Source organism: Cynoglossus semilaevis, chromosome 8 (genome assembly GCF_000523025.1).
Source record: "Cynoglossus semilaevis isolate Cse_v1.0 chromosome 8, Cse_v1.0, whole genome shotgun sequence".
Lineage (NCBI taxonomy): Eukaryota > Metazoa > Chordata > Actinopteri > Pleuronectiformes > Cynoglossidae > Cynoglossus > Cynoglossus semilaevis.
Genome location: NC_024314.1, coordinates 28,781,957 through 28,797,879, shown reverse-complemented (window position 1 = coordinate 28,797,879; position 15,923 = coordinate 28,781,957). Strand labels below are relative to the sequence as shown.

At 43.4% G+C, this 15,923-nt stretch overlaps 2 protein-coding genes across 2 annotated transcripts in view; both read left to right on the top strand.

Moving 5' to 3' along the window:
• Nucleotides 1–818: 818 nt before the first annotated feature.
• rint1 (RAD50 interactor 1) lies at nucleotides 819–7,070 on the top strand. Its single transcript, XM_008315988.3, has 15 exons — nucleotides 819–1,257; nucleotides 1,713–1,838; nucleotides 2,221–2,336; nucleotides 2,452–2,625; nucleotides 2,978–3,118; nucleotides 3,275–3,446; nucleotides 3,554–3,664; nucleotides 3,940–4,165; nucleotides 4,258–4,395; nucleotides 4,776–4,870; nucleotides 5,101–5,205; nucleotides 5,482–5,702; nucleotides 5,843–6,023; nucleotides 6,203–6,321; nucleotides 6,762–7,070. Exons 1-15 carry the CDS (start codon nucleotides 1,009–1,011, stop codon nucleotides 6,973–6,975), a joined length of 2,388 nt encoding a protein of 795 aa, XP_008314210.1. The 5' UTR covers nucleotides 819–1,008; the 3' UTR covers nucleotides 6,976–7,070.
• Nucleotides 7,071–8,400: 1,330 nt separating this feature from the next.
• The window catches only part of net1 (neuroepithelial cell transforming 1), a 48,001-nt gene continuing 40,478 nt past the window's right edge, over nucleotides 8,401–15,923 (top strand). Inside the window, exons 1-2 of the mRNA XM_025057537.1 lie at nucleotides 8,401–8,638; nucleotides 14,748–14,811. Of these exons, the coding sequence (XP_024913305.1) occupies nucleotides 8,499–8,638; nucleotides 14,748–14,811 (204 nt within the window). The 5' untranslated portion in view covers nucleotides 8,401–8,498. The remainder of the gene's footprint in view (nucleotides 8,639–14,747; nucleotides 14,812–15,923) is intronic.

Sequence of the window (15,923 nt, the reverse complement as noted above, 5' to 3'; positions counted from 1 at the left end):
TATTATATTATATTATATTATATTATATTATATTATATTATATTATATTATATTATATTATATTATATTATATTATATTATATTATATTATATTATATTATATTATATTATATCAAAGTAGTGTCTTTGCTGTCACTTACAGTGAGAGGATCAATTGTTAAATTCCCAGTAGTAACTGATTATCTTGACTTTACTCGTTCTTCTTCCATGTGTTCTTCAGATTTCTCCAGAACCCGAGGGTTAGATCCCTGTGGGTGGCTCTGGATCTGCTGACCTGGATCATGTGCAGTTACTGTTGCTAATTTTCTTTTATTTTTAACGGTATTTTCAACATTGAACTCTCCAGGAATTCCAAGAAATTCCAAGAATATCACCCATCACTTGCAGCCTGAACACAGATTGATTTCTCAGTGAGCTTCACCTTGGTTACTCTGATGTCATTAGGTTATTATTACTAGTCAGTCATGGAAAGGTTAGGATTTCTGTGCTCGACTTGTCTTGAATGGTTGACAATAACATCTGCACGTACACACACACACACACACTCGTCACTGCAAAACTACTTATGTTAGAAGTGACACATTCACCTTTTTTATTTAGAACTGGTTCTGAGTTGGAGGTTATGGATTTTTATTTTTTATTAAATCTATATTTTTAAAAATATTTGTCGAGTCATTTTCTCTCTCAACCCTGACAAGCGGTATTTGAGAATATCGTCGTACAAAAACGGTTGGAGAGCTCTGGTTTGATTAAAGACCTTAAAGTGCTTGTTTGACGTGTTTCCGTCAAAAACTGCCGTCTACGTAGCCTGTTTTTGGTAGGAGGTGACTTTGTTTTGCTCATCGTCTTATCCGCATGTAAAGCGTTGGGTGGATCATTTGTAAAAATCCAGTGAGGCGGACGACAAAATAATGACCTCCAGCGGCACACGCCCGATGATTAAACAAGCGCTGCGCTGATCAGCCACAGGAAGTCTGTTGTGTTGACAACGTCGTTCGGAGAGGAAAGATGGCGGCGCTCACAGCCGCTGCTCCAGAAGAAGCAGAGCAAACAGCACAGACAGAAAACAACCATTTACCACAGCCAGAAAACACCACCAGTCCAGACACAGAGACGAGTCCTGCACTTTCAGGGGACGTCCAGTCCATTGTTGTGGATTTCCTGGAGAAAGAAGTCGGCAGCGACCTAAAGTCCCTGAAGAATGTTGGCCACTTGCTTCAAAAGCTGAAAGAAGAAAACATCGCTTTGGAAGAACAGGTGCGTACGAATGATTGTTTATGTGGTGAAGAGTTTCGGTAGAAACATGTACGTCACGTATCTTTATTAACAGTAATAATAGTCCGTTATTACGTATTAATTTATTATTACTACTCGAGTCACTGCACTGTAAAGGTACTAACAATGTCCCTTTTCTTATTCTTAATAATAGAAAAATATAATCTCGCTTTTAAAGGTACTAACAATGTCCCTTTTTTTATTAATAATAGAAAAATATAATCTCGCTTCACTATTTTGTTTTAAATTGATTTCTTCCACAAAACAGTTTCGATTTTTAATGTAACCAACCTGTAAATTAGCTTGTTTTAAGTAGTTTGTTTCGGAGCCCGTGGTACAGTGAGCGGTCACAGTTGACCGAGGCTGTATATTTCTCATTAATGATGTCCATCATATCCCTCTACAAACGTTGTAAACACTTCCTTTCTGGACCTCAGGTTCTGACCGTGTCCAACTCACTACCACCCAAAGTTTCTGCGGCCCTGTCGGCTGCTGAGGAGGCCAGATGTTCCGTGGAGGAGCTGCTAAAGAGGGAGCGGCTCGTCTCCAACACGCTGCAACAGGTAGAACGTTGTCTCGCTGAACACCGGAACATCGATACACTGTACACAGTATCGCGATCTTTTCTTTCTTCTTTAGTGATTCCAAATGTAGATCCCTCTGTTCCAGTGTTAGGAACTGATGTTCAGATGGAACAGAGTCTGAGACTAGGATCACACTGGGTCTAAAACAACAACTATAGTATTGCAATATATATCACAATATATTGTATTGTTGCACTGTATTGCGATCGCCAGATTCTTGCCGATACAACTGTGTTGCGATCGCCAGATTCTTGCCGATACACCACCTTAATTCCACTGACGTTAATTGCACTGAGGTCCCAAAGGATTTGTACTTGTGATAATAGTCATCCTATATATAATTGCCCTGTGCCTCCTATAGCACCTCCTGCAGGCCCAGCCTTGCATGGACAGTCTCGGTCAGGTCCTGGACCAAGTGGACACCATAGAGAGACACATGAAGTACCTACGCTGCCTCCAACACATAGAAGAACTCAGGTACTGAACACCACAGTACGATGTTGATGAGGTACATGTTTGACTCTGCCCTCTGGTGGTTGTCCTTATTCTGGGTATGCAGTGATTTTCTCTCTCTGTGACTGTGTGGACGCAGTGCTACAGTACAGCAGTGTCTGATGACCAGCAGCGTGTGGGAGGCCATCAGAGCAGTGGACACCATGGCAGCTTTGGACGCTGGACTCCACCAGTCGGAGTGTTCTCACCTCAAGAACTTCCTGCGGGAAACGCTTCACTTCTGGCATAAGATCATCAAGGCCCGGCTGACCAGGTGAGTAGAGAACAGTCTCTACAGAAGAACAAGGACCGACAGACTGAGGAGGAGGAGGGATATATATAACAGCTGTCCCCAACCTTTGAATGGTTAAATATCTGAACATTGTGACTGAACATGTGACCGAGCCAAGCCATAAGTTTTTTATTTTCAAAATAAAACATTGTTGAGAATCAGATAATAAATAAAACGGTAATAATGAGAGTTATCCATTCTTTCAGTGTGACCCGGTACCAATTGACCCACGGACCAGTGCCGGTCCACGCCCCGGGGGTTAGGGAACAGTGATAGATAGTATTTTTTTTGTTTTTTTGTTATTGAACTGAGTATATATTGTCCTGTTTTGCAGTGACTTTGAAAAAGTGCTGACTCAGCTCCACTGGCCCATTATCTCCCCTCCAGCCCAGTCGCTGACCCCCACGGCCAACACCCAGGAGATCAGCAGCCAGTTGGAGCTGGTGGTCACCCAGCTGCTGGCCCTGCAGACCTCGTATCCTTCTGCTGTGACTGTGTGAACTGTTCACACTAAGTTGACCATGATGGTGTGAATGGGAGTGGGTCTCCTCCTCCTCCTCCTCCTCCTCCTCCTCCTCCTCCTCAACCTTTAGAACACGATGTGTGTCCCAGCCTTAACCTCTCCTGGCAGCGATGACCTCCTGTGTCAGAGGTCAGAGACCTCCCCTCAGTCTGCGTCTCCAGCTGCCCTCCTGTCTCCGGCCCCTCCCCTCTGCTTACCTGTCCAGATTATGCTGCTGCCGCTCAGTAAGAGGTTCAGGTATCACTTCTACGGCAACCGTACGACCAACAACCCCGGCAAGGTCGGACTGAGACATACGACAATAATAACAATAATAATAATAATAATAATAATAACACTGGGAGTTTGTAGAAATGAAGTTTAGAAAAGAACCTTTTCCTCTCTCAGCCAGAGTGGTACCTCACTCAGGCCCTGATGTGGATGGGAAACAGCACCACCTTCATGGAGGAGAAGATCCAGCCAATCGTGGACCGAGCCGGGGCTAACATCAGCACCAGGGTATGAGTTTTTAGAAGAATTCTGTGACTTGAAAAAGCCCAAGGACTAGTGACTTTTTGAGATACTGCCACCTAGAGTGTGTAGTGTCATGGTATGACCAGTGAGATGACAACAGTCTACTCTTTACGTCTTGATGCGTGATCCATTTTTTATTTCAACCAATGAAAATTGTCACGTTCTTGTATCGATGCGTCGTTACATCTTTAACCGTTGATGATGTCGTCTCCATGACACGGTTCTAAAAACCGTTTGTGTGTGTGTGTGCGTGTGTGCAGGTGGAACTGTGCCGAGGCCTTTTGTCTGTGGTGCAGGAGAAAGTGGCCGCCGACGCCTCCAGGCTGCTGTACGACGACGCACTTTTCTCCCACCTGGTGGAGGAGGTGCTGCAGTTCGAGAAGGAGCTGAGGAGCAGCCACTCGTACCCAGCAGGGCTGCCCGGTCTGCTGCACCTCCTGCTGGAGGACAGTGTCCTCCAGAAGTGGCTGACGGTGGAGAGAAAGAGTGAGTCCAGGTGTATGTGCTGTGGACTTACACCCCCCCCCTCGTCCCCCTCCCCTTTAACACTTCTCCATCGTGTCCTGTTGTGTCCACAGTGGCGGTGGAGAAGATGGACGCCATGTTGTCAGCAGAGGGAGCCTGGAGCTCTCAGTACAAGGACATCAGTGACATGGACGAGCTGAAGGCTCCAGACTGTGCTGAGACCTTCATGACCCTGCTGCAGGTCATCACTGGTGAGGACCAGAACCATGGACAGAACCATGGCCAGGACCACGGTGACCTCACAGAGTGTCCGGTCCATGTTAAGGTTTTGTTATTCTTGCAAGCAGAGTAGAGAGAACCATATACTTGGTGCCACCAGGGGGCAGCAGATCTGCTGTTAACACAAGAATCTCCCACGTGTGGTATCATCGATTAATAAAAATAATAGTTGAAATTATTATTTTTATTAATCAAATGTGATTCTAGACAGCAGTGGAATGTTTAGTACTCTTGCCTTACAGCTAAAAGGTCACCGGTTCGAGCCCCTGCTCTACATGTTGTCTCGTCCTTCTGTGTCGGGTCGTCGTGATCTTAAGATTCTTTTCTTCTTTCTTACGATGCTGTTTTTCAGAGCGATATCGTGCTCTGCCCTGTCCGTCTGCACAGCTGAAGTTCCTGGGACTACAGAAGGAACTGGTGGACGATTTTCGTATACGACTGACCCAGGTAATGACCACTGACCGACCCAGGTAATGACCACTGACCGACCCAGGTAATGACCACTGACTGACGTTCAGACCTTTGAAGCTCTAATCCCAGCCAACACTTTGAAGGTCTCTTATTTAATCCTGCCACTGATGACATCACTCATCTCTAACCAATCATCTTCATCTGATTTTTACTGTAGTACCAACAATTTAACTGACCCCCCCCCCCCTTCATCACGTTCTGTTCAGGTGATGAAAGAGGAGTCTCGCAGTCCCCTCGGTGCACGTTACTGTGCCATCCTCAACGCCGTCCACTACATCTCCACCATCCTGACCGACTGGGGGGACAACGTGGTGAGAAGTATTTCATTTATACATTTCAGAATTGACACGGTGGTCAATCAGTTCACATCTGATTAATCACAATTAATCGTGATTAATCATGATAATCCTAATGATGTAATTATTCATATGGAAAAATATCAAGAAAAATGTACAAGTGTTCCCTTATTGTTTTTTTACTCACCCATCTTTTTTCTCACCCATCTTTTTTTCTCACCCATCTCTTTTTCTCACCCATCTCTTTTTCTCACCCATCTCTTTTTCTCACCCATCCTCTTCTTCCCCCAGTTTTTCCTGCAGCTGCAGCAGGCGCTGGTGTCTATCGGAGACGAGACGGTGCTGGGAGACCTGGGGGTGATGGAGGTGGGCCGCCTGGCCTCCCTGGAGGGCTCGCTGTTCGAAGGCTTGTTAGCGTTGCTGGATCGGCTGAAGGGAGACATGATGGGCAGACAGCTGGAGTGGACCATGAGGGACATCACTGCCAAGGCCAAACCATACTGTCAGGACAGGTGAGCCATCAGAACTGCATACAGGCTGTTGTTGTTGTTAGAGGGGTCTGCTCAGGTGGTAGACGTCTGTGGTGATGCATCATGGGAACGTCCAGACAGGACCCAAACAGTTTGGTCAACGTCAGTCTTCTTCTCCTCAGGTGGCTGTCAGTGCCGTCCCAGCAGGACCTGTCCACCATGTCCCTGTCCAGCTCCGCCTGTCCAATGATGCTGTGTGTGAGGGACAAACTCCTGAACCTGCACCAGGTCCTGAGTCTTTCCCTGTTCCAGCTGGCCTGGCAGGGCCTGGCAGACAGACTGGACCACTTCCTCTACCAGGATGTAAGACGTCCACAGTCAGACTGTCTCTGACCCTGACCCTGACCCTGACCCTGTCTCTGACTCTGACTCTGTGTGTGTGTGAAATATGACATGATGAAATTATCAATATGGAGAAATGCCAGGAATAATATGTTTATATTTTTAATTGTTCTGAATGTGTCCATGTGTCTCTCTGTCAGGTCATCCTGTCCAATCATTTCAGTGAAGGCGGAGCTTCACAGCTGCAGTTTGACATGACCAGGAACCTGTTCCCTCTGTTTGGACACTACTGCAAAAGACCAGAGAACTTCTTCAAGCAGTGAGTCAGTGTGTGTGTGTGTGTGTGTGTGTGTGTGTTTATCAGTGTTAGACTGCCTTAGGAACCCATATACAACTTAACAATTTGCAAAAAATATAGTTAAATAAGTGTATAGTCTATTTAAGCAATTTATTTAAGAATATTTTGACTCAGTGTGTACCCTGTTTTAGTCTAATCTAGTCTAATTTTGTCTAATCTAATATAATCTAATCCAATACATTCTAATCTTGACCAGTCCAATCCAAGCAGATCTAGTCTAGTCTAATCTAGTCTAATTTTGTTTAATCTAATCTAATCTAATCCAATCCAATCCAATCCTTTCCAATCTGATCTAATCTTGACCAGTCCAATCCAAGCTAATTTATTGTAATTTAGACTAGATTAGATTACATAGAAATCTAATCTAATCTACAGACTCTGACGACTCTGTCTGTCCACAGTGTGAAGGAGTCCTGTATCATCCTGTGTCTCAACCTGGGCTCAGCTATCCTGCTGAGGGACCTGCTGAGAGAGTCGGAGGAGGAGACCAGGGACTGGGTCGGCGCCGATGTTCCCGCCGCCGTGTCTGCGCTCAATGAAATGGGCGTGTTCTGCCTGGCACCGTGTGACGTGTTAATCCTCCTCCACCTCAGGGCGTCCTGGCCTGGACAGTGACCGTCCTAACTGTGTCTTTTGGGGACATGCTGACGTGAAAAACAACAACTGACATTTGTCTGAGAGTCAATGTAATAAACACACCTGGCCAAGAACACTGTTGTTCATCTGCAGACGTCACACCTGTGCTGTAAAACCGCGTTCCCATTTGACTTAAAGCAGCGTTTCCCAACGTTTTTTTCATCAGGAAAAACCCCACAGCTCACCACCAGTGTTTATGTAATAAAATATAAAAACATAAAAAGTATAAAAAAAATATAAAAAGTCTGTTTAGTTGAAGACAACATTGATATACTCACAGGAATTGAAGAAAGATCTTCAACAGCGCTGATTCTTTTTTCCTTGTTTTCATAGCCATTTGCTGCCACCTAGTGGACGAGTATTTATTTGATCTGCCTGTCACACTGACAAAGAAAAACTATGCAGTACATTAATCATATTTTTTTCAGACCATTTAAGTGAAATTGGATAATTTTCCACGGCACAGTGGTCGGGAATCACTGACTTAACGTCATGAAGTTGAAGATAACACTAGGAACCAAACCAGGAGACAGTTTTATTAGTTTTATTATTAAGAAATTTAATTTTTTTGAAGTGCTTTCAAAGTGATTTTATAAAGTGCACTTTTTAACTAACGTGACCAGTTCACTGTGTGTGAAGGTCGTAGTTCATGACACTCAGCCAATCACGTCTCCACATCTCATTGTTTCTTCTGATGTCCTAGTGGAGCTCATCACCAAAACTGTCTCTTCAAAACAAAACTCAGATCTTTCCTCTTTGGTAATGAACTTATTCTTTATGATTTGGATTTACCACAGTCCTACTGTTTTGCCTGTTTTTTGTTTTGTTTCAGTCAGCGTATATGTGCACCTTCAAATAAAAACTGTCATTATTATTATTATTATTTTTAGTAGTAGTAGTACTGTAGTAGTAGTAGTAGTAATGTAGTATGTTCAGCTGGTTTTCAGCATGTTTCATGGCAGCCCTCGAATTTTTTGTGAATTATGTAATGCAAGGCATGACTAAAAAATATTTTTAACACTAACAATAACCATGATTATTATTGTTGTCAATTATGAAACTTAATTTAATTTAATAATTTAGAATTCTGATATAACGCTAGAACGTTTAAAATGGATGTGCTACAAATAACGTTTCTGTGAAAGCACTAATGTTAAATAATAATAATAATAAATAGTTTTGTGCTCAACAGTGTATTTATATAAATGATACGAATGTTAAACGACAGGACATCTTTAAACGGACTCTTTTCACGACAGTTCTTTCCCGTTTATGGTTGTGGTGAGTTATTGTTAAATATGATTTTTAATGGCAACCTCGGTTGAGCTCTGACAGGAAAACCCGCCCCTCCCGTCGTCAGCTCTTCTCCCATTGGACAATTTTGGGATTTCCGCCACATTCAAACAGTCTGCTGCTCTAGGCTAGTTTTTTGGTTGTCATTATTCTCTTTAAACCCGTGCAAAAATATATAAACTGTGCTGCACCGTGACGTTGTTTTTCGAATGGCCGAACCCGGTAAAATCCAAATTGTGGCGACATGTTCAGAAAAACTGCAACGTCAACCGAGCTTCAGGAAAGTGAAGAGGAAGTTAGCCGCTGACGAGGACTCTCCCCCGGGGAATAACAGCACGAATCTGCGGCGGTGAGTCCACCTTTAAGAAGCAAGCGGTCAATGGGGGGTAATTCCTGCTATGAGGTTTTTTTTTATTAATTAAGAAAGAGTCACGTAGACATTAAAAAACAACAGGGATTAGACATAGTTCGAACCGTTTTAAATGTAAAAGTTCGCTGTTCTGCCACCAGATGGCAGCGAAGGCTTTGATAAAATTAGACTTATCTATCCTACACCATTCATTCCCTCTTGCGTTCACACCGATTGTTACATAAACTATATGACGTAATTGGAATACATTTAAAATGTTTTAAGAAAACTATATAAAAATATAATAATAATATAATAATATTAAACAATATAAATAAAACAAAAATGAGGTTCTGTTTTCACACATGAGTTCTTTGAAACTCACCAAAAAAATTGGAAACATTGTATTTTAATTTCTTTTAAAACACTGTTGCCAATAACAGGTTTTTGTTCAGAATTTCCCCCCCAAAAAACTGTAATATGTGTTATTACTGTATACTAATTATTTAAGACAAAAAAGAACTGAAAGCAAAGTACCAGAATAAAGACAGCAGTGGATTCGCTTTAATATTTATGTTTTTTTGGCATATAATTTTTAGCAATCTTTTATTAACTAGTTTCATATTTTTTATTTTTATACTGTCTAAAAACCACTGTAGCTTGTAGTTTGATAAATATATTAATTTTTGGGAAGGACAACTCTTTCCTTTGAACTCCTTTTGTCTTTAAGATGACATAAGGATGAAATAGATTTCCTCGGGCGATATCTCCACCTCTGTAGCTGTCTTTCAAAAGTGACACATGATTCACTCGGTTTGTGGCCCAACATTTCCCACCCTCAGGTTTCCTCAGGTTTTGTCCGCCCACTGTAACAGCAGTAAGATCATCTGCTTCCACTGTAAACTGTCGCACTGATCAAAGTCCGTTGCGACATTTATATAGGCGGAAGTAGGAGTGCCTGAACAAACCTACTGCATGGTGGCCTAGCCTGCACTGAGGCTAGGTACACGGGCCTATTTAGTTGAACACAACACTGATATACTGGCAGGAATTGAAGAAAGACACACATGAAGATCTTAAACTGATCTCTTGGTCTTTTTTAGTTTATGAAGCCACCTGCTGCCACCTGGTGGAAGAGTGTTTCAACTCTCCTGCCTGTCACTGTCATAGATGACATAGAAGTAAATAAATATCAATCAGTATATGGTATTATCAGTACTACAAGACAGTGTGTACAACACAAAGTATTGTGTTGTAAATGCTTTGGAATTCTGCGGTTTATTTACTAAATACCTTCTTAAACATATAAGTGTAACTCATCTCAAACTAATGAGGTGGTAATAATTCAGATTAAAAAAAAAACATTTAAAACTTGACAAAGTATCCAGGAAATATATAAAGTACTTTTCAGCTGCTTGGCTCCAGTTTGAAGGTTGTTCCTACGTTCTTTTAAGTAAATGAAACCAGAGTTTGGCTCCTGCTCTGCTCGTTAGCTAAAAAAAACACCACGTTCTTGTATAATAATATTAATTTTAATAATAATAATAATAAAAATCAAATAAAGCCTGAAAGGATTTCCACAGTGTGTGCCAAAGTGGCCCAGCCCTGCTCGGTGCCCGGCCGAGTCACGAGACAAACATGGAAAAATCCTCACACAATATTTGACCATAATAGCACAAATGTATAAACAAAGACACGGGATCAAGAAAAAAAGGCTTGTGTTCCCAAACGAGACTCACATTTTTGTTTTGTCTAATCTAATATAATTTTTTTTTGTTTTGAGTTTTGTTTTTATTCCTTTTTTAAGGAGCTTGTTTAAATGTAAACAATGACAAACATCAGAGTCTGTGAACGCCACATCCTGGGTTTGTTTTTCCACCTGAAGCCTGATGGTGACACACCACGTCTGATGGAAGTAGTCGGAATTAGAGAGTAGAAGTGTGAAGTATTCTCAGTACCTCGTCAGCTCTGAAATCATTCAGAAAGTCAGTACATTGCACCACCTAGAGGCCTTACAGAGATGCTGACAAACACAAAGTACCGTAACTGAACCAAACAAGTTCCGCCGTGACTTCCCCTCAGAGGGATGAACTGTCGCGTCACCGCGTGTGCACAGCGCCACCTGTTTTTTGGTCGGTGAACTGATTCCCTTTGTTTAATTTAAGCTACAGTTAAAAAAATCACCTTGTTACATTGTTACATCACAGCAACGACTGTGATGTAACAATGTGCTCACAGTTAAAATTACATGTTCTCAGGTGGACATGTAGGTGGCGCTGTTGTCTATACAGATATGTTGAGTTGATGTGATGGTCCCTCTACTGGTCTGGACTAGTATCTCCAACCAGAAGCTAATTAATACAACTGGTGAAGTAAAGCATGAACTTTACGTAGTTTACTTTACACCAGCTAACGTAGCACCACAGGGAACACGGTTGGTGCCTTAACGTTTTTCGTGATAAACTGTAGTTTATCTGCAGCCAGACGTTTTTGAATCCTTTTGTTTCGGTTCGGCTTCATTGAAACTTGAGTGAGTTTAGCTTTTAGGCATCAGCACAGGAAGGATGTTTGTGTACAGGTGGGGTCAGAAGTTGACTTCGCAGTGAAGTCAGTTTCACAAACAAAGGCAGGTCAGGCTGGAATGCTAACGCACTGACTCATGAGCTGAACTCCCAGGTACGGGGCACAAAGTCCTTTGTGCCACTGGCTGACAGTAGAAAGAATACACACTGTGTGTGTGTGTGTGTGTAGTTGGATGACACACACGGGAGTTCAGCAACATGATCGTTTTACACAAGAAATGACACACATCACCGCTCTCCCTTGTGATTTTTTGTTGTTGTTGTTGTGGTGGTACTGATTAACAGGATCACGTCAGTTTGACCCCTGACCCTGTGTTCGTGCTCATCATCAACGGTCAACCATCAACTAAATAACTGTCAAGTGATTTTTCAAAGTAAAATCCCCTGCAGAGTAACATAAAGTAATAAAACATAAAGAAAAGTATTCTTTCTATGTGGCCAATCCAGCAGATGGCAGTAATGCTACTCACAAGCTTCAAAGAAGTGAAGACGTAGTGCTAGCATGCAGCTAAAAGGTTTAGTGCTAGCGCATTGATAGCATGATTCACGCTAGGCGTCTTTGATCATCTGCATTACTTCAGTGTTTATAAACAAATGCACCACAACCGTGTGTTTAGATCATTGAACACGTGTATTTAGCACCACCTAGAGGCCTTACAGAGATGCTGATAGCTCAATGATGACAAACACAAATTACCGTAACTGAACCAAAGAAGTGACTTCCCCTCAGAGGGACGCATCGTGGCGTCACCGTGCGTGCACAGCGCCACCTGTTTGTGGGTCGGTGAACTGATTCCCTTTGTTTGATTTAGGCTATGTTTAAAAATCGCACGCAACCACAGTGATGTAAGCATGTGCTCACAGTTTTCAATGGCAGCAGGAACTCCTCCTCCCTCCCCCGTCTCCCCCGTCTCCCCCCAGAGATCCAGGAGATGTGACGATGACTTCAGTTTCACAGAACTTCACACAAAGACGCGTAATGCGATCTCCAGTGTACGTGACAGAACCCCAGGTTCTCCAAAGAGAACGTCGTGTCACTCGTTGCTCATGTCTCTACGGGCGGTTGACAAAAATCGAGCAGGGATTCGGTTCCGCTCACTCATTCACCGACACTTTGAATGAAGACAAAACCGTTGGCGTGACACACTTTGGCTGCCAGTGATTGGAGCTGCAGGGGTCGCCGGATGATGTCACCGTTGTTTACACGGGTAAAAATAAACGTGAGAATCAGAACGTAGAACCGCAGCGTTAGAGAATGAGAGACAACAACAAGGTAACACTAACCGACCAAAACACGTCCTGAGCACAGAAACCTTAGAGGATTAACGGGGTACTGCAGTAGTACACAGTAATACTGCTACATCAGGGGGTCACCACATATATTTGTTGGACAATTTGTGGGTCGGACATGTGAATAAAATGAAATTAAAAAAAAAAGGTTTTGTCTAACGTTGTTATTTGATGTTTTTTTTTTGGAGTGTTGGGCCAGGTTTGGCCCGCGGGCCACCAGTTGATGATCACTGTGCTGTTCTCTCTCATACTGATGATTTGATGTCATTGTGTTTCGTCGTGAACACATCCGTGCACGTTGGCTACGTGACCAACAGTTTAATATTCAGTTATAATCAAGGTCATCAACAAGTGGTCCGTGGTCCCTGGAGGGTACACGGAGGCGCTGCAGAAGGACGATGATTTTTCTGGGGTTGAAGACAGTCCAGCAGGTGCTGTCTGCAGAGCTGGTGCTTCGACATGTCCAAACAGCACCTGCAGTGACCTTTGACCCCTCACCTGCTGTAGGACACCCAGGCGGGTTGTCTCACGACACATGCTGCCCATGTAGGACGCATCTCTGCAGCGTCAGGGCTAACGTTCCCAGCATGGGTGGTCCCTGCAGGAATTCCACTTCCAGCCCACAGGAAGGGCCACATATTTTTGGGAAACCAAGAGTTCTGAGAATGTTGTGTGTGTGTGTTTGATGAGATGGTCAAACACACTCCGTAGTGTTGTTCGATGGAAGCAAATATACAGATAGTTGTTGATACAACAGTGGGTCAGTGGGTGGCGCAGCGGCCTGCACGGCCGTCTGAGGACAGTTGCTGTGGAACCTGAGCAGCAGAATGACTGGAATGGTTCCACGTTGGCAGCAGCACACACACTTGTCGGACACACACGCTGAACAAGTGTTTCTGGGCAGCGCAGCATTCTCCGCACGCTAACGGCGGTGGTACCTCAAACACGTCGTAGATTATCGTACAGCGTGGTGACACTGTTTCCCAACACGTCACCTGTCAGACACACTGTGACTTAGGATTGTAACGTCAGCACGCTGACAAAATGGTTTCACTTTTCAAATTATTGATCAACTGCTGCGTCCGAAATCAATGGATTCGACAATTTTTTCCCCCAGACATTAAAAACCCACCAAATCCAATTTTATTTATAAAACATATCTAAAATTAAAAACAAATAATAAAATAAATAAATAAATAATCATGTTTTCAAAAACCAAACATCTGGATCGTGGACCACGGTCCGGACCATGAGACAGCCACAGATGGTCCCAGCTGTGACTGGGCCTGAGTTGAATTAATATTCTTGAATTTACCAATAAAACGGACCGTGTCTGGTTCACTAGCTTTGAAAAGAAAAAGGTCAAAGGTGAACCAGGTGGGACGCAGTAAAATGTCCACCTTAAACCTGAAGACCGGACCAAAAAAAGATGGTGATTCATCAACTAATTAATAATAAAAAAATGTTTTGTTGAGAATAATCTGTGTAAATATAAACCTGGATCGTTATCTTACTAAATCTTTTTAGATTTGTCCAGAACACTGGTTCCAGCCCCTCCTAGTGTTTAAACATGTTAATGCAGCTTCTCTGTCGTGTTATCACTGTGTCCTGTTCCAGTCCTTGATGATGATAATAACAATAATAATAATAATAATAATAATAGTAATAATAATAAGAGCTGCTGTGTAACAGGAAGCAGCCGCCTCTGTGTTTTGGTTCTGTGTCAAGGCCTGTTGTGATGTATCTGCCAGGATCACTGGTCCCTCAGGGACCGGACCATGTAGGGCAGTGTGGGAGACGAACCCATGATTTAACCTGATTCTTCAGTGACATCGCTCTTCAGTGGGAGAGCGCTCCGAGCAATCGTAGAGCAGTCGTTTATTTCAGCGTTGAGTGGTTCTGCAGACCCAGGTCCAAGGTCTTCACCAGCCGAGTTCCTGGTATCAGAGACCTGGACTGGAACTCTTCACCGTTTGTCTTTGTAGTCCAAAAAAGGACAAGAGGGAGAAGAAAATGACTCCGGTCGGAGGAGAGGCCTGGTATAAAAGACCCCCCTGTTCAGTGGCTGGGGTCCAGGTCCTGGTCCTGGTCCTGGTCCTGGGAGGGGGGGTACCTGCTTGATCCCACTTTGTTGCATAAAAGTTTTGCGTCTGGGTTCAAAGCCCTGGTGGAACTGATTGGTACTGCATGTTGGTCTGGACAAAACTTAGTTTGGTTTATGTTTTTTTTTTTTTCAGGTCACTGCGACGAGGAGGCTCCCTGGCCTTTCTGACTCCTGGACCACAGTGGGACTTCAGCCTGGTAAGAACATCTCTGTACACGTTCTCATCAGAACAACATTCACTCGTATTTAGGGATGAAACGATACGATAGGATTCACGATTTCCTTTAGTTCACTTTACAATTTTTTTTTTAAACCAAACGATGGTGTACATGGTACACCTGGTGAGTCGCAATACCAGCAGTGAACCAGTGGTGGCAACAATTAGCCAGCGGTGAACTGCTGATGAATGTGCTGATGAGTATGATGAGCCAGGCCTCTGTTTTTTAGAAATCAAAGTCATGGAGAGCCCCCTACAGGCCCTTCATCTCATGCCAACCTACTGTGATGGATGTGAACATATGACACGCTGAGCTCATCCACCAGGACCTCGTTACGAGGTCGACGTTTGGCTCCAGACTCATCTGCCGTTTTAACTGTCGTACATAAATCCAAACCAACAGCAAACAATCAAAGCAACACCCNTACATAAAGAGTTACTCCATCTTTGAAGTAGATCAGGAGGTATTGTATCAGAATCCACTTTGGATTCACTTCATCATGGAATTAAAAAAAGAAGAAGAAGAAGAAAACAAATTCACCTCCTCTGGGGGCAGGCCTGCCTGTCAAGCAGAGAGCAGAGAGTCCTGGGTTCAATTCCCAGAGGGAGCACATACTTGGCGCCTCCTGTGTCAGCAGATTTGCTGTGAACACCAGAATTCCCCCAGTGTGGAATCAATGAAGTTCATTTATATAAGAAAAAAAAAAGTTGCACAGGTTCCAAACCTGTCTTCCTGTCTTTGATAGAACCTGCACCAGGTCTTTGGTTCTTCACTGAGACTGAGACCACATCGGGGTCAAGACCCTCTGGGTCTCATTGTCACGGCAAGAACCTGTGTCAGACTTTGGGTTTTGTGCCAAGGTGGAGCAGATGAGAACAGTCTGACGTTGAGGTGGTGGAGGTGGGAGGGGGAGACGGAGGTGTGCAGCTCAGTGGACGACCTCTTCAAAGTCTATCTCAAAAATATCTCTTTGAAGATGTGAGGATGAGCACTGATGCATTCAACGATATGATTCACAATGTTTTTTGTTGACGATACACAGAACGTCCAATGAAAAATTGCCTCTGTTTTCATCCCATTGTAATATTTTC